At 41.8% G+C, this 23383-nt stretch overlaps 1 protein-coding gene and 1 pseudogene across 2 annotated transcripts in view; both read left to right on the forward strand.

The window, feature by feature from the left end:
• Positions 1–2901: 2901 nt before the first annotated feature.
• On the forward strand, positions 2902–6861 carry LOC118629284 (annotated as a pseudogene).
• Positions 6862–13305: 6444 nt separating this feature from the next.
• Positions 13306–23383, forward strand: part of SLC28A3 (solute carrier family 28 member 3) — a 52107-nt gene continuing 42029 nt past the window's right edge. For both annotated transcript variants that reach the window (XM_036260759.1, XM_036260760.1), the window contains exon 1: positions 13306–13604. In XM_036260759.1, the coding sequence (XP_036116652.1) occupies positions 13545–13604 (60 nt within the window). In that variant the 5' untranslated portion in view covers positions 13306–13544. The remainder of the gene's footprint in view (positions 13605–23383) is intronic.

A 23383-nucleotide genomic window follows, 5' to 3' on the forward strand; every position in this document is an offset into this window, starting at 1 on the left:
TTCATATAACTTACAAAGTGATCACCTCAGTAACTCTAGTACCCATCTGACACCATACATAGTTATTACAATGTGACTGGCTCTATTCCCTCTGTTGTATTCCCACAACTTTGTATAACTGCCCATTTGTGCTTCTTAATCAGGTCAGGGAGAATTTGAGATTTTGTTTTTCTTTTTAATTTTTATTTTTACAGAAGTAGAAGATTCACTGATACACCCACTCACCAACAATATAAACCACAAGAAAGCAGGGCCTTTGTCGTATTTATAGCAGTGTGGTTAAGATCTCGGCTCAGGCCCTGGCCGGTTTGGCTCAGCGGTTAGAGCGTTAGCCTGTGGTCCGGAGAGACCCAGGTTCGGTTCCCAGTAAGGGCATGTACCTCGGTTGCAGTTTGTCCCGGCCCTGGATGGATCATGTGGGTGGCAACCACTCAATGTGTCCCTTTCACGTCAATGTTTCTCTCTCTCTCTCTCTCTTCCTCTTTCTCCCACTCTTTCTGAACAAAAAATGGAAAAACGTCCTTGGGTGAGGATAAAAAAAAAAATCTCGGCTCAGCAGAAATAAACCCAGCAATATGCAGTCAACTAATACTTAGCAAGAAAGCCAAGGATACTCAATGGGGAAAGAATCATCTCACCAATTAATGGTGTTGGGAAACCGGATATTCACATGCAAAAAATAAGAAACTGGACTCCTGTCTCACACTGCTCACAAAAATTTGTCTCAAAATAAATTAAAAGACTTAAATATAAGACATGAAATTGTAAAACTCCTAGAAGAAAACATAAGGAAAAACTCCCAGACATTGATCTTGGCAACGATTTTATGGATATGATACCAAAAGCACAAGCAACAAAAGCAAAAATAAACCAATGGAACTACATCAAATTTGAAAGCTTCTGTACAGCAAAGGAAACAATCAACAAAATAAAAAGGCAACCTATGGATCCCAGCCAGTGTGGCTCAATGGACTGAGTGTGGTCCCATGGACTGAGAGGTCCTGGTTCCATTCCCGGTCAAGACGCATGCCTGGGTTGCGGGCTCAATCCCCAGTAGAGGGCATGCAGGAGGCAGCCGATCAATGTTTCTCTCACACATAGATGTTGCATTTCTCTCTCCTTTTCTCTAAAAAAATTAATTAAAAAAAAAAAATTTTTTTTAAAAGGCAACCTATGAAATGGTAGAAAATATTTGTAAACATATATCTGATAAGGGTCCATGATATACAAAGAATTCACACATTTCAATAGCCTTCCCCCTCAAAAAAATCCTTTTAAAAAAATAAGCAAGGGACTTGAATAGTTCTTGAATTTTTTTCAAAGACATACAAATGACCGACAAGCCCCAGGCCTGTAACTTCCTTAGTGAAGGTTTGAAGCCAGTCTTTGGTTAAAGGTTTCATTGTCCTTGTGCATCTAGATTACATACCTTTTAAACGTCAGACGTAATACCCCTTGAAGAGATTATTAACCCTCCAGAGAGCACAAAATCTTACTATCCTGCCTTTCAATCCCTGCCATGCTTTCTCCAATCTCCCTTGCATTTCCTCCTTAATTTCAAATGCGTAAAAAGAAACTAAAACTGTTAACCTCTGAAGCATTTGAGATCTTGCATATATGATAAATTTGGCTCAAATAAACTCCTATAAAAACTCTCTCTACAGGTCTGGACATTTCTTATATTGACACACCGTTTCCCCTATAAGCTGTTCTAATATTTTTCTTTTATTATACTACAATGAACATCTTTGTACATCTGTCCCTGAGGATGTGTGTGTGTCTGTAAGAAGGAGTACTATGAGTGGAAAGTGAGGTCATGTGAAATGTGCATTGTTAAATACTCATCTGCCTTGTCTGGACGTCCCAAAGCTTTGGTGATGGAAGTGCAGGCTCACCGCAGCCAAGGAGGACCACGGTTCAGCATGAGGGTCAGGACTGCCCAAGGCACTTGGATCTGTAAGGAAAGGAGTCACTGGTGAGCTCAGTGGGTGAGGATTCTGTAGGGTGATCAGACACAAGGAATGGAGAGGTAGTCTGCAGGTGATGACGTGGATTCAGCCAGTGTAGCCCCTTCTCTCAGTGATGGTCTGATCAGATCTGAGACCTTGTTCACAGATTGGCTTTGAGTGCCCTGCACCCTGTAACTGCTTCTACCAGTGACAAATAACCAGTCACTGCTATTCATTTAGACAAAGTCTCTTTAGAAATGAAAGTCAGATTTAAGATTAAAAGGCTGAAGAAAGAGTGAGGAGATCTGAGAAGGCAAGGTGTGGAGAAGAAAAACAAAAGGTACAGACAGCTGAGTCACAAAGAATTATGACTTGGTCTACATGGATTCATGATTTTTCCCCCCTTTAAAGACTAAAATCTGAGTTGTTTTCCTGTGTTACATGTGAAATCAGAAGTTAATAAATTTGTTGTGGGAGGGAGTTGTTCACTTAGAGGCAGTATACGAATAAGATATTTTCTCTCAGCAAAGATAATAGAAGTACATTTGGTTTATAAACTAACTAACACAGAAAAATCTATTCCTCAACTTAAAAATCTGCATGCGTTTAAATCACCCACATTTGCAATGAGATTGATCCAGTGCACAAGTAGATAGCAAGGGTTCTAATTGAAAGATGGATGATAAGGGCAGCAAGAAAACTTTTTAAAAGAGAGAGAGAGAGAAGGAGGGAGGGAGGGAGGGAATGAAAAGAAAAGTCTTATTGGATGGAAGGGTATGAAAACAGCCTTGTGTCTAGTTTCTCGGAATTCGTTCTTCCTGTATAAAGTACTAATTCTTCCTGGAACCACACGGAAGGGCCCCCTTGTTTTTCCTGGGATGGACAAAAGCAAATGCCCTGGGCGTCATCGTCCAGGGCTTCCCTCCAGCTCTCCCCCGTGGTCTGGGTCTCCATGGCACACTCTACGCACCAGGCCCGTTTCCAGGACATCTCGGGCCTTAACAGAACTTCCTGGATCAAGACTTCAGGATTTCTATGCAGTGAGAAAATCCCATAATTCCTTTTGTTGGTTAACTTACAATGGCATAATTGTATTCTTAGTACTAAGAACGATAACCGCTAACGCTTCAATAGTTCTTACCGTGTGACAATCATTAGTCTAAATGTTTTCTGTATAAACTCACTCAGTCTTTGTAACAACAAGAAGGTGGAGGCTGGCTGAGTCACTGCCCAGCCAAGTGATAAGTGACAAAGCTGGAACTGAACCCAAGTCATCTGTTCTTCCTACTACCACTTCATTCTAATCTATATACTTGCCACACACAAAACCAAGAATGAAACAATAAACAATCAGTCCCACCAGCCAAGACTGATCATTAACATTCAATCCAATTTGCTTTACAACATTTTTTTTAAAAAACAGTGCACACAGATAAACAGCCTTGTCATCAAGGATCCCATGGCCACCCACCCAGCCTTCCTTCTTTTGCTCTAAAGAGGCAATCACAATTACAAATTTCATTAGTATTCTTCCAGTCTGATCTGCAGTGAGGCCGTAGGCACTGTCCGGTAAAACAGTCCCCTTATGGTTACTTCGCTGCTCCCCGTCTCCAGCCTGTATACGGAACACGAGGCTGCAGCCCACGTGAGGAGCGAGGACGACTGGGCTCCACTCAGAGCACGAGTTTTAATGCTGAGGCCAGGTTGTGTGGAAGATTATTCAGGAGGAATGGGGGAGAAGCAAGAAGTGCTTCTGTCTCTGCCCCTCAACACTGCCCACCACAGAGCCCCCATCTCAGGAGACAGCAACTCCATCCTAGAGCTCAAGGCAAAAATTTTGACTTGATCTTTGGCTTGTTCCAAGTCCTGTAGATCATCAGGTCGGGGATCTTCGTTCGCTGCCGATTTCCAGACGTCTAGAACAGTGGCTGGCTCGTAACAGGCTCTCGGTAAATAACTGGAAGCTGGAGATGACAAAGCAGACAGGGAACGGGGGAAAGACCACATTTTCTAGGAAGACAGCCTGGGTGGGGTTGTCTGGCTCCAGCAGGTTCTAGCTGTATGACTCAGGGCGCAGTGTTTAACCTTTGGGGCCTGGATAGGGTGCTCCATCATGTTCAACCCTTTTCACCAGGCAGTTCTGCCCCCCCTCTTGCCAGGGCCGGGCTACACATAGTCTCCACAACCTGATCCCTTCCCGGCACCCCCAATCCTGAAGACTTGAGATTCCAGCGTTGATAAGCTCCTGGAGATCAGCCACACACATTTAGAGGAAACAAAGAGAGAGGGGGCTGGGAATCCATCGGAATTCCTGCTCCCTGTGTGACTAACACAGCAGAGGGGCGGCTCTGGGGAAAGCCCAAGCTGCTGTGCGTAAGGACACATATTGTACATACTTGCGTCAGGCCTCTCACCCAGCCTCAGAAGATTTGACAAACATCCAGTGTGTGTCAGACAGTGCCGTACACACGAGGGATATGTCAATGAACAAAACAAAGGTCTCTGCCTTCACAGAGCTTACAGTCTAGCAGGAGAGCCAGCCAATCCGTGTAGTAATGAGTATGCTGTACTGCGTTATAAGGAGACAGTGCTATGGAATTTTTATTCTGGAATAAGAATTACGATCATAAAAAATTTAAAGGATTTTGCTCTGGCTGGTGTGGCTCAGTTGGTACTAAAAGGTTGCCAGTTCTATTCCCGGTCAGGGCACATGCCCAGGTTGTGGGCCAAACCCTCAGTGGGGGGCATGCAGGAGACTGCCTATTGATGATCTCTCTCATCAGTGTTTCTTTCTCTCCCTCTCCCTTCCTCTCTCTCTAAAGTCAATAAAGAAAAAAAAAATGATAGAAGAGTCTGGAACCTAGTTCCTGACACCTTGATGGATTCTCAAATTTCTCCTGCTAGAAGTCTAGAATCTCGTGGGATGGACTGGGATAAAGGAGCGGGGAGGAAAGCTACACAGACATATAGCTACTGTTGCTGTCGTATTTACTTATTCAGGAAATAACTGAATATTTACAACAACAAAAATAGCTCACTTGTTGAGTGTTGAAAGTGCCAGGCTCTGGTCCAACCATTTCACAAACATTCTTATTGGGTCCTCACAGAGCCCTAATGAAGGGGTGCATACACGCCCCAAAATCTCAGCCTCAAAGTGGGGGAATTCACATTAGAATCAAGCAGTCTAACTTCAGAACTCCTGAGAGGGGAAAAAGAAACCAAAATATACATAGGCAAAAAAAAACCCAGAAGTGATAATATGTACTTCATATTGTCTCACATCAGAAGCTCATAATATCTGGTGGATATATTAAGCAAATTAGGCATTTGGATTGGGATAGTCCTCTATGGCTATAATCTGTGTTGCTTCCGGGACTCTGTAGTGCACAGGGCAGTCAGTCCTCAACTGGAGCTGGGCTGGCAAGAGGATTGGGTGGTCTGGAAACTGAGCAATGAGAGAGAACCTGTCCAAGGACCAGTCCAAGTTCAAGTGAAATGCTCTCAGGCCAAACAGAGTGTGAAGGGCCTGGAAGATTTCTGAGCGAGAAAGAGGGTTGAACAGGATGAAGCAAGGACCAGGCCTTCTGCCCTGTTCCTCTACTAAACGAGGAAAGTGCTAAACAGTATCTCTGTACCTGCAATCCTCAGGAGAGGAAGCTTGGAATAGGATCTCTCTCTTTTTTTTTTCTTTTAGTAGTTAAAATTTGAATTGAGTGAGGGAATGATTGGAAGTTACCTGGAATGATTAGTGTTGACAAGTTTTGAATCAGGCTAATGAATGCTAACAAAGCAAACAATAAAGTAACACACTAAAATTAACAAAAAAATCAGAAACTAAAGTTTTCTTTCTTAATTCCACATAGTTTTGTGTATTTGTGACTGTGATTACTACATTGTGAATATAGGAGATGGTCTTTTTCTGCTTGTAAATTGTAGCTCAGCAAATTGAATAGAATTAAGTATCAGTATTTCCCAATGTACTTTTTATGACTATGTGAGGGCAAACCCCTATCTCGGAAACCTTAACCACCATCAATAGCAGAATTGTTGTTGTTATTTTTGCTAATAAGTCCATCCAACTCTGAACTAAAATAAAATTTGTGTGGAATATGTATTTAACCACATGGAGGGAAATGTGTAGGATAATATATAGTTTCAGAGACTTTAAAAAGTATAAAACAGGGCTTCTGGGACAGTGAGTAGCCTGGCCAGGTCGAGCATGCAGAATGGCCTGGGGTCGTTCTGGGGGCCCCAGACACATACATCTACTTCCTCCAAGGAGGACATGAGACCTTCTACTTGGAACATCCTGAGTGTTGCATGAATGTAAAACTCATTTCAAAAGAGAAGGTCAAAAGGTGAGAGAGCTCTCGTTAGCCAGTGTGGGAAACCATTGCTCAACATCAGCTCCAGGCTGGCTGCCAAGCAGGGCGGCCCAGTTGGAATCCTCCCATTCCTCACCCTTAGAAGTGCCAACCAGGCACCCAAGTTAGAATCCTCACCATCCTGCTCATCATGGCCCTGCTGAATGTCTCACTGGAGACCTCTGAGGCCTGCCTGGTCCATCCACACTACAAGTGGATCCTCATACTAACATTAGCTCCCACTTTCAAGAACAATAGGCAAGGTCCTGGTCTCCTGTGAGGATGGGATCTCCCATTTGCCAACACCTACATGGCTCACCTCATGAAGACAGGCAGTTCCACCTGATGGAGGCCTCTGATGCCATTAAGCAGAGGAGGAGTGTGATGTCACCCAACTTCAACGTTTTGGGTCAGTTCCCACCACACGAATCTGAGATCCTGCCCTTCACGCCCACCTGAAGGTCCAGTCCTACCGAGGGAAGGCAGTCGGCTCTTCAATCATGGTCCACCTGCAGACACTGAGCCCTGGTGGGCAGGGCTCCTACTAAACATGTACACATGCCCTACCTCCATGTGGGCACCAGGTGCCCACCTGTCCAGTCTCCGAGCTCAGCCAGAGCCCCATGGCCATGGCCACATCCTGCAAAAACGGGGGTGAGGAACCAGCCCGGGCTCAGGAGCGACTGCAATTTTGTTCTCTAAACTTGTGGACATTTCTTACCTGTGCAGTACTATCCCAGCTGGGTCATGAGTAGTCACCAGGCTTACAGACAAATTTCAGACTGGCCTTGGAGGCAGATTCTCACGACAGAAGGAAGGAAGCCAAGCCTGGGAGAGCACATGGAGGGCTGACTCCTGTGCTCCAAACCCTCTGCCCATCAGGCTGCCCAGTCCTGGCACCTCAAAGTTCACATTTTCACCTCAAGTGTAAGTCAATACATACCTGCAGCCCCAGGGGAGAAAGGCAATTCCAGAGCCTATTTATTTTGAAGAAAACACAATTTCCACCTTTTTTTTTTTTTGGCAATCCCAGTATCTGACTCTCTTTCAGAGCCTAAGTTGATCACCCACTCCCGAGGGAAGGGACCCTATAGAATTTATAGGGTCACCATATGTATGCTGATGTGACACCTTAAATGTTTTGGAGATTCCGCCTTGGTCCAGTGGAGGAGTTATTGAGGTACTGAGACACTTCTGGGTGGCCCTTTCCTGGACTTCAGAGCGATTGTTATTTGTATTTAAACCCTTATCTTTTCACCTCTCCTCATGGCAACTCTTGTGTCGTTTGAAAAGAGCTCCTCAGACCATAGACCAAAACTCATCCCTTTGAGGTGGTGACAGTGGGGGCCGATAGAAAGAGAGCCCTGCCAAGTATTCTGGAAGGAAAACTCCCGATTTCCCCAGCTTACATCCCTACATGTGCTTGTCTGTCTCTTGTGAGACTTGTTTTCTTCTCTGTCCCTAGGGGTTGTCTTCAAGCTGTTGACTTCTGAGATTTGCAGGTTTTATAATATGGCACTACTTCCTTTTCGTCTGTAGGTTATTTCTCCAGGGGGAAAGGCAGTAATTTCCTCAAATCCACGCAAGTGTGAAGTGTCGGAGCCTGCCGAGGAGATGGAACGGTCCTGAGGGGGGAGTGAGGATTGAGAAGAGACAGACAACAAAGGATGGGATCGGGAGGGCTGACAGAGAGACTGTAGCCCCAAGTTTATTTTCAAGGCTATATTTATAGCATAAGGTTTCATAAGTTTGCAAAAGCACATATTGTTTAAGTTCTCAGAATTTTTGCTCACGTCCTGATTACAAATCCTGGTTCCCTATTTTCCCAGACAAGTTATCTTTTGCCTTGCATTACTGTTTAATCTTTTAACCTTAGTCTAGCTTCTCTTTTCTCCAGCTTCTTCTTACAAGCACTATAATATTTGCTTTAACCCCTAGATAACCAAACTCCCTGAAAATGTAAGAGAGAGCTGCAGAGCCTTTTGCAAGTTATTTTGTAAACCTTGCTCTCGGACTTTGTCAAACGAGATGGCTTCCCATAGTGAAGAAAAGCACTGCTCTTGGTTATTGTTGTTTTTGTTTGTTTATTTTAATTTTTTTATTTATTAATTTTAGAGAGAGAGGAAGGGAGAGGGAAAGAGATAGAAACATCCATGAGAGAGAACATCAATTGGCTGCCTCCTGCATGCCCCCCACTGGGGGCATGTGCCCTGACCAGGAATTGAACCAGTGACCTCTTGGTGCATGGGTCGATGCTCAACCACTGAGCCACACCAGCTGGGTGGTTATTGTTGTTTTTTTAAAGTGCAAAATAAAAATAGTAACAGAGAAAAATATATTCTACAACAATTAACAATTTTGCTATGTATTTGCATATATATGAATAATGCAGAAAACATTTTTTGTAGCTTTTTACTCTGATATCATTTCAAACTTATAGAAAAGTTGCAAGAATAACAAAAACGCTCATAATTAAATCAGAGACACAAATAATATGCTGCCTTATTTGCTTTCTTTATTCTCTCTCATACTCATTTACATTTACATTTACATAGCATTGCTTTTTCCCTGAACCACTGGGAATACACTGCAAACATCATACCCCTTTATTCCTAAATTCTCTAATGTCAAACTAAGGACATTCTCTTACATGACTGGGCAAAGAAAGGATGCTCAGCTTCTCTGATGGAATTAATAACCAAGAGAAACACTGAGCTTCCCTAACATTTCTTACTGAGGCACAAACTATGAGGATGGTTATGTATATCTTTCATAGTTTTTTTATTTTTTATTTTTTACATTTTTTTTTTTTTTTTATCCTCACCCGAGGACATTTTTCCATTTTTTGTTCAGGTAGAGTGGGAGGGAGAGAGAGGAACAGAGAGAGAGAGAGAAACATCGATGTGAAAGGGACACATCGAGTGGCTGCCACCCGCACAACCGACCAGGGCCAGGGACAAACTGCAACCGCAGTACGTGCCCTTAGCGGGAACCGAACCCGGGTCTCTCAGGACCGCAGGCCGACGCTCCAACCGCTGAGCCAAACCGGCCAGGGCTTTATTTTTTACTTTTTTATTGAATTTATTAGGGTGACATTGGTTAATAAAATTATGTAGGTTTCAGCCCTGGCCAGTATGACTCAGTTGATTGCATTCCAAAAGGTCATGGGTTTGATTCCTAGTCAGGTCACATAACTAGGTTTGGGTTCTGTCCCCAGTTGGGGTGCATATGAGAACTACTAATCTCTCTAATCTCTCTCTCTCTCTCTCTCTAATCTCTCTCTCTCTAGTCTCTCTCTCTCTCTCTCTTTCCTTTCTTTTCCTTTCTCCAATAAACATATCCTTAGTTGAGGATTTTTTTTAAAAAGTGTTAGCTCTTAACTCCCTTATTACTGCCCTAAACCTCTCCTTCCCAGAAAACAAAACCCATCACTCTTATCTTTTAACCTTGCCCTAAACCTCTCATTCCGAGAAACCAAAACCCATCACTCTTATCTTTTAACCTTGCCCTAAGGCTCTCATTCCAGAAAACTAAAACCCATCACTCCAGCCAGGAGGAACGGAGTGATGGAACCACCCTAACCCACCCAAAACTGCAAATGGTCGCTCGACAAGAAAAACAAGTTTCAGGAGACCCCAGCCCCTGACCAATCAAGAACTTGGGAGACCCCAGCCCCCAACCAATCAAGAACTGGGGAGACCCTGGGCCCTACCAATCAAAGACGACCACGTCTCCTCAGCTGAACGACCACCCCCCCAGCCCTGAGTTTAAAAATCCCTAGTCTGTACAAGCCGGTTGCTACTCTCTCCTTAGAGGTAGTCCGGCAGGCTATTCCCAATAAACCTGCACTTCTGGAGACCCTGCACCGCCTCGTTCCACCTCGTTCTTACGAAAAGTACATAGGTTTCAGGGGTACAATTCTATAACACATCACCTGTATGTTGTATTGTGTGTTCACCACCCCAATCTTTTACAGTTTCAACACTGAAGACCAAGAACTATATAAATCAGTGCCTGTTCTTGCTACATCCTGATAAAAATACACCTGAGAGGGGAAAAACAATTTAAATGTGTCTTTGAAATAAAAATACTTCGGGATTTGCTTTTCTAACAAAATCACCTTTGCAGTTAGATTTTGCTTTTCAACATGCCCAATTAATATTGATATTTAATTTCATTCAATCCACTATGCTAAAAAAAAGAGTGATCTGGAAATAATTAAACTAGAGTTTCAATCCAGTTTAATTATTTTCAGACCCTATCCCTAGACTCCCTGACACCAGGGGAGTCTCTCCCTTCCTCTCTCTCTAAAAGCAATAAAAACAAATTTTTTTAAAATGTCCATGTGACAGTAACTACAAGAATGCCAAGCATTTGAATCAAGTTTGTGTAATTATAAATAACCATAAATGGCAGAACAAAGATTTTTCTTTTCCTCCATAGAATAAGTTTCCTCCATAACCTTAAACTAGATTGAGTCTTGAGTTCATCTCAAGGTCAGTGGCGACAACTGACCTGTTCCAACAATTTTACCATACGTTTCCCTCATTGTCTGCCTTCTGTTTCTCTGCATTTCTCTTGGTCGCTTCCAGTCTGACCTTTTGTGATTGGTAACACAGTGACTATTTATTTTGGCAAATCACAACTATGGGGAAAGTACTGATAAAAATTCCCAAGTCTCCATTCATCAGAAAATCAATTAAAAATCAATAAAGAAATAAAGCACATGCCAGGCTGGTGTGGCTCGGTGGATTGAGTGTCGTCCCGTGGACTGAGAGATCTGGTTCAATTCCTGATCAGGGTGCATGCACGGGTTGCGGGCTTGATCCCCAGTCAGGTGCATGCAAAAGGCAGCCGATCCATGTTTCTTTCTCACATCGATGTTTCAACCTCTCTCTCCCTTCCTCTATCTCTAAACAAAAATCAGTTAAAAAAATTTTTTTTAAAAAGAGATAAAGCATAAAGAAAGTGTGGGTGGTATTCATAAATGGGGAGGACTTGAAATAGGATTCCGGGCACACAAAATAAACCAGAAGTCAGAGGTCACCTTTCCCACAGTGCCAACATGGTGGGGATTTGGGGGAGAGACTGACCTGGCCTCAGTCCAGCAGGGGGTGCTCTGCTTTCTTGTGTAAATGTAGCATAACACTTGCTCAAGCATAGGTGTACCTGGCTTCAGGTCAAAAGATGTACCTAGCCCTGGCCGAGTGGCTCAGTTGGTTAAACGTCATCCCAATATACCAAGGTTTCGGGTTCAATCTTCAGGCAGAACACATACAAGAATAAACCAATGAATGCATAAATAAGTGGAGCAAATCAATCTCTCTTCCTCTCTCTTTCTCTCTCTCTCTCTCTCTCTCTCTCTCTCCCCCTCCCTTCCTCTCTATCTCTAAAGATATACCTAAAACACATGCAAATCTCTTTCTAGAGATCATTTTGATTTTTTTTAAAGTATTTTAAGGTAAGTATTATCTTACAACAAATTTACTATATGACAGGCATTATTCCATATGTTTTTAAGTATATTAACACATCTGCCATCTCAATAATATTGTAAAATGGGTACTATTATTCCCATTTTGTAGATGAAGAATCTGAGATGCACAGAACACAGGAACTTGCCCAAATCCACATGGCTATTAAGTCCAGGCTCAGCATAGAATTTCTGTAAAAAAACAGGAAGTGAATATTTTAGTCTTGAGCCATGCAGTCTCTGTCACAACCACCCAGCCCTACCTTTGTGGAGCAACAGTCACCAAAGACAATACATAAATGAATGGGTATGTTTGTGTTCCAACAAAATTTGATTACAGGAACTCAAATTTTAATTTCATATAATTTGCATATGAAGTGAAATAGTCATCCTTTTGATTTTTCAACCATTTAAAAATCTAAAAAGCATTCTTTTTTTTTTAAAGGATATGCATTTTATTTATCATTATTATTATATCTTAATGCTTACCCGAGGACATGCTTAGAGAGAGAGAAATATCAATTAACACAGGATCAAACTGATTCAGCAACTTTTCAGTGCACAGGACTACACTCAACTAACTGAGCCACTCCGGCCGGGCTAAAAAAGTATTCTTAACTCTCAGGTTGTATCAAGTGTCAGCAGGCTGGGTTTGGCTCTTGAGCTGCAGTTTCCTGCAGTAAGTGGTAGTGTCAAGACTCAAACTTAAGCAATATGGTTCCAGTAAGCTCTTAACCTGTGTGTGTGTGTGTGTGTGTGTGTGTGTGTGTGTGTGTGTGCATGCGCACATGTGGACATACAGGCTATATCATGACAATAGTCATGAAGTGTTCTTTATTGAAAACACAGCAAAGTACATAGGAGAAACTAAAAATCATCCATAAAACCATAACTCAGAAATAACCACTAATAATATTTGATAGTTTCTTCTATTTTTTTGTCCACTGTACACAGTATTCAATTTATTAATTCTAGTGTTTCACTTACCATAAAGCATTTTCTACATGTCCACATAGGCCACACAATGATCATAATTAATAGATACATAAAAGTTCATTTTAAATGCATTATTTTGAAAGAATCCTACAACTAATAATTACACGAAGCAAAGAATCTTGTATTAAGTGAGCAGTTGGTCACGTTTCATTGATCTGCCACATATTTGCATTTCTAGGAGTCGGATTTTTAAAAGCAACCCAGTCTACAGACAGGGATGAGGGAAAAGGCTTTGGATTTGGCTTCTCTTTGTGCCTTTATTAGACAAATGATCCTGAATATATTGTTAACCTTCCACACCTCAGTTTTGCCATGTTCTGAAAATAAGCCAAGACCACTGCATATAAAGTACTGAGCATCTCCCCAGCACAGCATGGTGGCCCCTTGGTTGCAGCCCTCATGGTCCCTGGTCTCCAGCACCACCCACAGGAAATCCATTATTTCACTCATGGGTGTCAAGAGAGTGTCCTTTTCTGTTTTGTTCAGGACATGAGTTTGTTCCTTGGAGTGAAAATGGGCTGGCAGTCATGGGCAAATAGGAAGGATTAATGAGGTGGGTGGACCTGAATTAAAAACTTCCACCACACCCACCTTTCCTGCCCCGCCCCAATGAGGAGATTATTCTGGAAATGTTCAAACTGAAGCAGTGCCCAGGTTTCTACAACAGCAGGTGGCATTCTGACATCAGGAGAGGCTGTGTTCGTTCCCCCAGGGACAAAGGACCTCCAGACCAGACATCTGAAAGGACTTAGAGACCAGCCCATGGAGCTGAAAAATGTGACTGCCTCTGAGGCCGAAGGCTACAGAAACACTGGCTTCCAGGTGAGCAGAAGTTTCTTCTGTTTTTAAGACCAAGAATTATGCAAACAATCCTCTTTCCTTGCCTCCTTATCAAGTTTCTGGACTAAACAGTGCAATTATTGGAACCCAGAAAGATTTTCAACAGCACTCTTTAAGTCCACTGTTCTTCCTTCTTGGGTTGTCAAACTTGAAAAGTCTCTTTTAACTGAAACCTATTTTGATCCCTGACTGGCCTTGTCACTTAGAAACATGACTATCTTCTCCTGCTATTGTCTCAACGGCTCCGGGCCCGGATACAGTATTTACTTGCAGACCAGTGAGAGAAAGGATAGGGAAAACCTCAGAACCTGAATGTAGTTCATACCTCGGGGTTTCTTTCTCTTAAACTGGGTCCCAGAGTCTCTGTCAGACGGTGGCCTGGATGCCTACACCAGTGCAGCTGGGTTATGCAAACCAGTTTCAGGTCATCAACCAAAACTCACTGAGTGATTAATGCTGCTCGGTCCAGGGTTGGGTGCCACAGAGCTCCAGGAATCCCATCGCTGGGAAACACCAGGCTGTTCCGACTGGATCTGGCCTGGGGATTTTTCAGGGCTCTTCCTAGGTGTGTTTCCTTTCCTGTGCTGACATTCAACTTGGGAGCCTGCAATTCCTTGGACTTCAGAGTCACTAAACAGGCAAAACAAACTTTCAGGCACTAGCCAAAAAGGAACAAGGAAAGTAAAAAAGCCTTGAACTGAGTTCTGGCTCTTTCACTCACAAATTATTAAAACTTCCCCAAGCCTTAGTCCACTTGCCTGCACAGTGGTCACAGTGATGCTCATTCCACAGGTTATAAGTACAGTGGGAGGGAAAAAATTTTTTTCTACCCTCTTATATGCAATGCCTGAGGTCTGTAAATTAAACTGATAAATGATAGATTTTTTTAAAAAAGCATACAAATTTTATTAATATTTTTTTCTTTATTGATTTTTGAGAGAGAGGAAGGGAGAGGGAGAGAGAGAGAGAAATATCGATGAGAGAGAACATCAGTTGGCCGCCTCCTGCATGATCCCCACTGGGGACTGGGCCCACAACCTGAGCATTTGCCCTGACCAGGAATTGACCTCTCGGTGCATGGGTCGACGCTCAACCACTGAACCACACCAGCCAGGCCAAATTTTATTAATATTTTTAATTTTACCTGTACTGGGCTTTATAGAAAAGTAAAAAACTCACAGAAGCAGTAGGACTCAGGGACTTAAATACCATTTTAACAAAGAACAAGTAAATGTGAATAAGTGACTGAACAAAGGAAAGAGAGGTTGGGGTGTAGGGCCAATAAATTGTCTAAAACTGACTGGGAAATATATGGGGGAACTAAGAGAAGATAAAATTTGTTAGTGAGACTTGTGTATGCAGTCTTACCTCAGTGTCATCTCTCTTTCCAGGGGTAAGGATTCTTTACCTCTTTCTGGGAGAGGGGCACACATGCAGCAGGAAAATTTATGACCTGTTTTAGGGCACAGAGAGGAATAAAAAAGAGCTCTTTCTGTGTCTGCTTTTAGTCAATTACCTTTAGCTCGAAAAATTCTTTTTTTTGGTATGTGCCCCTAGTGGGAACCGAACTCGAGACTCTGGTCTGCAGGCCGACGCTCCAACAGCTGAGCTAAATTGGCCAGAGCCAAAGTGATGTATTTTGGTGTGGCATGTCTTTATCACCTTCCTAAGGATTAAATCAGAAGAAAAAGCATAAAGCAGAGGGCCTATTATGATCCAAGAGAATTAAAAGGATGGAATGGAGTAAAGAGGTCAAGTGAATTTGGCAGCAAGACAAAGGTGTCTGCTAAAGAGAAAGGTCCATGTCATGAGCAACTGGCTGCTCAGTCAGTGAGGAGGACACATCAACCGTGGCCCTGTTTTCTTCCTTCCTTTCTTTCTTTTTTTTTTTTATTTGTGCCAATGACCATATGCTCTGTTCTGTATCCCTTATGCTCTTCTATCAAAGAGAGCATCTCCTGGCCTCAGGGTGCAGAGTAGGGCATCTCAAACCCAGCATAGCACTGCACACCAACACCAATCAATGGTGACCAGGTTATTTCTTCCAATGTTTGCTTTTCAACTAGAATTGCCAGAGACATGTCTTCACTCAGCAAAACCATGAACTACTCTCCAGATATGGCCATCCCTAAGAAGAGATTCCCAATTCAAGAAAGAATAATATATTATTCTGGTCCTCAAGGAACAGGGCAGGCAGAAACAAATAAACAATTGTAATTATAATATAATGTGATACAAAACAAAAACAAAAAATTAGCCCTGGCCAGTTTGGCTCAGCTGTTAGAGCATCGGCCTGTGGTCCGGAGAGACCCGGGTTTGGTTCCCGCTAAGGGCATGTACTTCGGTTGCAGTTTGTCCTCGGCCCTGGTTGGTCGTGCAGGTGGCAGTCACTCGATGTATCCCTTTCACATCAATGTTTCTCTCTCTCTCTCTTCCTCTCTCTCCCTCCCACTCTATCTGTACAAAAAAATAGAAAAATGTCCTCGGGTGAGGATGAAAAAAAAATTACTTTGGTTGGCACCAAATACCTTGTAAGTAAATGTAGATGGAGTTTGGCTGACTGTGAATCTGTCACAGCATCACAGAGGGAGAGAGAACATCAGGTAGGGCTTAAAGGATAGGCAGGGATTGCCCAGTTGAAAGGGAGGGATGTCAACAGAACATTGCAAGCAAAAAGAACTGTCTGTGCACAGGCCCAGAGCCTGGAAGAGCATGTGTGAGGATGGGGAGTAAGGAAACAGGGCCAGCTTGCATCAGATCATATGGCCTCTATGTTTGCTAAGGCATTTGAGAAGGAATGGATCAGAATTAACACTGTCAAATTATTACTTCTTAAAGAGTACTCTGCTGTTCCTGTTGAAGGTGAACAGAAGTAGAAAGAGATGGTTAGAGACAGTGGAAACCAATGTTGGGTGGGGAAGTCTGACTGCTGATAAGAGGGCCTACAATACTAAAATTGGTGGGAGTCTGGAATAAGAACTGCTGGCTCTGAAGATTTCCGTTTTTTCCTCTGTAACAAAGGATAGTAATATCCTATGGAGGGTTGTTGAGAGAATTAAGGGAGCTAATGTAAGTTAACAAAATGTATGTCATATACGTAAAACAAAATAACAATTCTGTCTTTTTTCCATTTGAGCTATATAACAGAATATCACAGACTTATAAACAGAAATTCATTTTTCACAGTTCTGAAGTCCAAAATTAAGCCACCAGCATGTTCTGGGTCTGGTGAGGACATGCTAATACTGAAGTCAAATTTGGCTGACTGCCACTTGGAAAGTCAATACTTGAGAGACAGATGCTGATGGAAAGAAAGATACGGTTTATTCAAGTGCCAGCAGCCTGAAAAGAGGGTAGACTCCCATTCCAAAGACCATCTTAACATCTCAGTACACACAGGTGTTTTTATTAGGAGGAAGAGGGAAAACAAAACAAAGAAATCAGGGGGTGGGAGTTGAAAGTTCTCTATGTGTAAGCCAGCACAGACCATTCTGATGATTATCTCAAAACTGGTCAAGCAGAGATCCAATTTTTATGGCTGAGAGTCAACAAGTCTCCTGGAGCCAAAATGTCCAGTTGCTGGAGTCAGCCTCCTCCCCTGAAGCTAGTTCCTGGACTAATATATACCTGGTGGATGAGTGACCTATATGTGTCGCTCATCCACCAGGTACATATTAGTTAACAATTCATCTTTAACAAAAAACACTTTTAACAGAAACAATATTAAAAGAATAGAGGATTGCCTGGCCAGTGTGGCTCAGTGGTTGAGTGTCAACCCATGCACCAAGAGGTCACTAGTTCAATTCCCAGTCAGGACACATGCCCAAGTCGTGGGCCAAATCCCTAGTGCAAGGCATACAGGAGGCGACCAATCAATGTTCTCTCTCACCAATGTTTCTGTCTCGCTCTCTCCCTCTCCCTTCCTCTCTCTCTCTAAAATCAATAAAGGGAAAAAATTTTTTTTAAAAAAAGAATGAATGATTGGGTCACACCATCTCCTCAGAGACAGCTATCTTCTCACTGTGTCCTCACATGGAAGAAGATGCAACGAGAGCTCTTTGGGGGTCTCTTTTATAAGACTAATATAAAAGAGATTTTTTATAATTTATAATAGACTAATTCTCTTCATGAAGGCTCTGCCCTCATGACGTAATCACCTCCCAAAGTGTCCACCTCCTAATATCATCACATCGGATTTGGGGGGGGCCAGAAATATTGGACCATAGTAAGTGCTTAGTGCACACAATGAATGTAGTAACAGTAGCCCTTGGTGCTAGGGCAGGTTAAGGAGGGTGGTGAGATGTCAACTTGGAAGTTTATTTAGACAGGAAATCCAGGAGTAGGGATGGAGCAAGGAAGAGAGTTAGTTCGTTTTGAGGCCTGTTGGTTGAAATTCAGGTGATTTCATATATCCAGATAAAGATGGAGATGAAGCAGGACCTGTACACATATCTGCACCTGGCAACTAGATAGTGGGATCATCCTTCTGGGAGCCATTATCACAGAGATGGACCACAGGTGCGATGAGAGCATGTGGAGGGAAAGCTGGGAAGCAGCATTGTTGAAGGAGTGGGAAAACTAGCGAAGTCAGAGGGAAGAATCGGGGAGCCAGGGGGAAAGAGAGATACCAGGTCAACAGCAAAACCTCCTGTGGAGAACAGAGGAGTGCATAGAATGAGGTAAAGTCATTAGATTTGCCAATTATTGGTGACCCTAGAGAAGGGGTGAGGAGCACTTTATGTTATAAGTGGGAGTTAAGAGACTGGACACAATGAGGGAAGAAGGGACATTCCTTCAGCTGAGAGAACAAGGAAGGGAAGAGAGAGAGTTGGGGTTGTAGGCAAGGAGCTTTTTTATTTAGAAATATTTTCATTGTGATATATGACATGCAGAAAAACACAGAGAACCAAATATACAACTTATTATAAAGTGCCACCCAGGTTAAGAAACAGGATATTGCCATCCCTCAGCTCAGAGGCCCCAACCGTGTGCGTGCTGTCATAACTGCCTCTCTCCCTCAGGGTCACAACTATCCCAGCTTTATGGTAATTACTTCCCTGTTTTGCTTTATACCTTAACTTCTAATTATGAATCCCCAAGCACCACCTTTGCCTGTTTTTCCACTTTATGCAAGTAGAAACATACAAGAAAAATTCTTTGCTTATTGTAAAATTCTTTATGGAATTAAGCAAGATGAATCATTTTGTAACTGGCTTCTTTGGTTCAGCTTAATATGTCTAAGACTCAACCACAGTGTTGCATGTAACCAGAGTCCATGCAATTTCATTGATACATAGTATTCTCCATAAATATTACACTATCTATTTTTACTGTTAGTGGACAGTTGTATTGTTAAGTTTGGAGCTTTGGGGAGCTTTTTCAAACAACAAAGTTATGAATACTCTTGTACGTGTCTCTTGGTGCATATGTAATGAGTTTATTCTGGAGTTAAACCTAAAGAAAGAAATTGCTAGGTTATTGGGAACACATATATATTTTCATCTTGAGTAATAAGGCCAAACTGGTTTCCTAAGTGGTTTTACCAATTTACACTCCCATCCAGCATGTAAGTTCCTATTACTCCATAGTCTCACCAATATTTATCTGGCTTTTTAATTTCAGTGATTCTGGTCAGTGTACAGTAGTATATCATGGAGGTTCCATTTTAATTTTTGTATGTTATTGGCCATTAGATGCCTCCTTTATGAAATATTTGTTCAAGTCCCTTTACTATTTTGTTTACTGGATTTTGTTTTGTTTTGGTGTATAACTGACTTAAAAGAGTTTGTTAAATGTTTCAAATACAAACCCTTTCTCAGTTACATGGTTTACAAATGTCTTCTTTCACTGTAATATTTTGATGAACAAAGTTAATTACATTGTGTCCCATTTATTAGGTGTTTTTCTGTTTTACATATCTTGTTTAAGAAATCTTTTTCTTATAGAGAACAAATTAATGGTTGTCAAGTGGGAGGGGTTGTTGGGGGGCTGGGTGGAAAGGTGACGAGATTAAGAAGTACAAATTGGCAACTACAGAATAGTCACAGGAATGTAAAGTACAGCATAGGGAATATAGTTAATAACATCGTAATAATCATGTATGGTGCCAGGTGCGTACTCGATTTATTCAGGGATCACTTCATAAATTATATAAATGTCTAACCATTATGCTGTATACCTGAAACTAATATACTAGTCAGTGTCAACTGTAATTGAGAAACTAAAAAAAGAAAGTGTTTGCTAACTCACAAGATCATGAAGATACCCTCCCATATTTTCTAAAAGCTTGTTCTTGCCTTCTACCATGGGGCCTCTAGTCCCCATGAAATTGATTTTTATGTATAGTGGGAGTGGGAGTCAAGTTTTTTTGTTTTTCTACCTGGACTTCCACTTATTTCAGCATCACTTTTGTAAAAATCCATCTTTTCCCCACTTGAAAACTACCACATTTGCCAAGTGTTCATCTTTGGGGTAAGTCTTTTTAGAATAGAGCAACTGAAAGATTTTTCCAAACTCAGTGAAGGTGGAAAAAGAAGAGAGAAAGAGACGACAAGATGTCAGGTAAAAGTTCAGAATTTCTAAGGGTAAAATTCAGACAAGTTTTTGAAAGAACACCTTTACTGAAGGTGTCTCTTAGAATCCCAAATCAAGATGCCTTATGAGGAAGTCAGTTGGTTGGAAATCACTTATGAAAGTCTGGAGACAAGACTAGACGGGAAGTGTGGTCCACCCTGCACACACAGAGGAAAGCTGACGTACTCCGTGAATTGCCGGGTGAGCCCAGCAGGTAAGGAGAGTTTGTTCGATGGGGGTTAAAATTTAAAGAGGTCATATAAGTGCTGGAACTTTGGCATGAACTTCTAACCCAGATACTTTGAATGCAAAAGTTCTAAGGTTGGAAGTAATTATGCAAAGTGAAAAGGAAGCATATTGTTTCTCCAACATGCTAGTCAGAGAGGTCAACATAATCCACTCAGGTTATCAGCTCAGGACAAGCTTGGCCGGAGCTATAGAGATGCTTTTTCCCCCCTACAAGTGAATTAAAATATAGACAATACAGTACTTTGCTTCTGTAAATGAAGTTTTCAAAATTGCATCCTCTACTGTTACCTCATATCGGTGTGCCCATTCCTAGACTTACTTAACCCGTGTCATTTCCATGACATCTCAAAGGGGATGATGGACTTAATAACTTTGTTTTTTTCCTCATTCAAGCATTTCTAAAATGATTCCCTTCAAAAAAAGGGGGGGGGGCATAAATTGGAACTTTTACTCGTCAGTAATTAAGGCATTGGACAGAAAATAAAAAATCATAATAATGTGGATAAAAGTAGATATTAGCTGAGGACTAGGGCAGATCTGTCTAACAGAAATATAATGCAAGCCACATATGTAACTTAAAATTTTTCTACAAGTCCATTAAAAATGTAAAGTAGCCCTGGTCAGTTAGAGCATCGGCCCTCAGACCAGAGAGTCCTGGGTTCGCTTCCCGCTAAGGACACGTACCTCAGTTGCAGTTTGTCCCCAGCCCCGGTTGGGGTCGTGTGTGTGTCAGCCAGTCAATGTGCCTCTCTCACATCGATGTTCCTCTCTCTCTCTTCCGTCCTCTCTCCCTCCTGCTCTATCTGAAGATAAATGCAAAAAATGTCCTCGGGTGAGGATAACAAAATAAAAATATAAAAAAAAAAGTAAAGTGAAACAGGTTTAATTGATTTTAACAAAATAGATTATTTAACCTAATATGTTGAAAATATCATTTCAACATGTGATTAATGTAGTTACTAAGATGCTTTCTTTACATCCTTTGTTTCATACTAAATCTTTAAAATCCAGTGTGTTTTTACGCTTGCAGTAAGTGCCAATTTTAATGCTAAATTTTTATCAGAAATACTTAATCTGTATTTAGATTTCATAAAATGTATAGTTGAAAAAATAGATTCATACCCAAGTTTCAAACATACTTAAATGTTTTCCAATAAATGAATCTCTCAGATTCATTTTTATTTATTTAAATTAGTTAAAATTTAAATAAAATTAACATTCAGATTCTCAGTTGCACTAGTTACATTTCAAGTGCTTAGTAGCCACATGTATTGATGGCACAGGTAAGGTACCTATTTTGGGGTTTGTGAAGATACAAAAATAATCTGATTATCCCTGTCCTTTACAGTCTTGACCACTAAGTTTATGTCACCAAATTAAAAGTAAAGTAGCAACTTTAGATATGTCTGGTTTTAGTAATTTATCTTTTCTCTCCTTTTTTTCCCCACGTTGGTCTTTTTAAATTTTTTTCTTGACCTTTCTGTGTCTAGAAGTTTGTGATTACTAAACCAATCTTTTTACTTGTTATGGGTTTGAGATTTTTTTTTCTTTCTTCTTGAATCAGTTTAGATCATTTGAGTATTCCTAGGAATTTGCCCATTTCATCTAAGTTATCTAATTGGTTGGCGTACAGTTGTTCGTAGTTTCGCTTCATGTCCGTAGTATTACTATAGGTTGGTAATAATGGTCTGGAAGCAATAAATCTCCCCGTCTTTGCTGGGGCACTGTGTGTGCCGGGGGTGACCTTCAGTGCCCGGGTGAGCACGGTATGTTCCAGCACACAGCTGTGTTCTCCTGCACTTCCTGCTTCTGCTGAGGCTCAAGACCCTCCAGACGTGAGAGTGTTGCTCCTTCTCAGGTCTTTCCCAAGCATGAACACAACCCTGGGCCTGGGCCTGGGCTACTAGGTTCTAGGAATGTCGGAGCTTTTCAAAGCCCCTTACAGATACCGCATTCCCAGCTCTTTGTTTACATTTTTTGCTTAGCTTGTTTGTAACTCCAACGGTTATCACTGCTTCAGGTAGACACTTTTATTAACAGTTGCCTCCAGGAAAATCATGGTGGGTGTCCTCTGAGTCAGATCAAATACAGACAAGCCTTGTGGGATTCTCTATAAAGGAACTGCATGATGGGTCAAATGATGGCAGTTATCTGGGAATTGTGCCCCCTCCATAGGCTGCCAGTTTTCACTGTGATTGCAGAGTTGTTTTTCAAAGCTACCATGAGTCTGGGAAGAGAACAGGACTAGGAAATCAAGACACCAAAAACCTTGTTGTTCTACTTGGAATTTAGTTGTTTAACATGGAACAAAAAAAGACACTCTCTGGACTGTTTTGAGCCTTTGATTAATTTCCAGAGTTCTAAAAAACTGATTTTGACCACTTTTTCAGCATTCTTGTTGCATTTATGAAAGAGAGCTGTAGAGGTCCTTCTTCCACCATCGGATATCACCAACAACCTTGAATATAAATAGCAAAGTCAGACACGCTTAAGGGAGAATCTGTATGAACACGTGATAAATAGTATTGGCCACATCTCTGGTTTCAGGTGAGTGAAGGTAGCCTAGGCTGAAATGACCAGTCACATGTAGAGAAAGGATTAAGGTTCTGAGGCTTGTGGTCATCACTATTGCCTTTTACTAAAACTGGGGGAAACATTCAGGCATCTAAAGGTTACAGGAAAAGAAAAGGGAGATAAAGTGCTATTTTTTTTTTCTCCCATGAATGTCCCAAAAGAATGCCCTCTTGATCTGAACGGGCTTCTTCTGAAGCTCTGCATGCGGACTGCATGGAGGGAGACCTGGTTTGTTATCAATCTCTGGACCTACACAGATTGCCACACAAATGTCATGTTAGTGATGACCGGAAGCCCCTGATCAGCCATGGGAATGCCCGTTTCAACCGGCCCACAAGCAGTGTGTCCTGAAGGCACATCCCCAA

This window comes from Molossus molossus, unplaced genomic scaffold, assembly GCF_014108415.1.
Source record: "Molossus molossus isolate mMolMol1 unplaced genomic scaffold, mMolMol1.p scaffold_m16_p_14, whole genome shotgun sequence".
Lineage (NCBI taxonomy): Eukaryota > Metazoa > Chordata > Mammalia > Chiroptera > Molossidae > Molossus > Molossus molossus.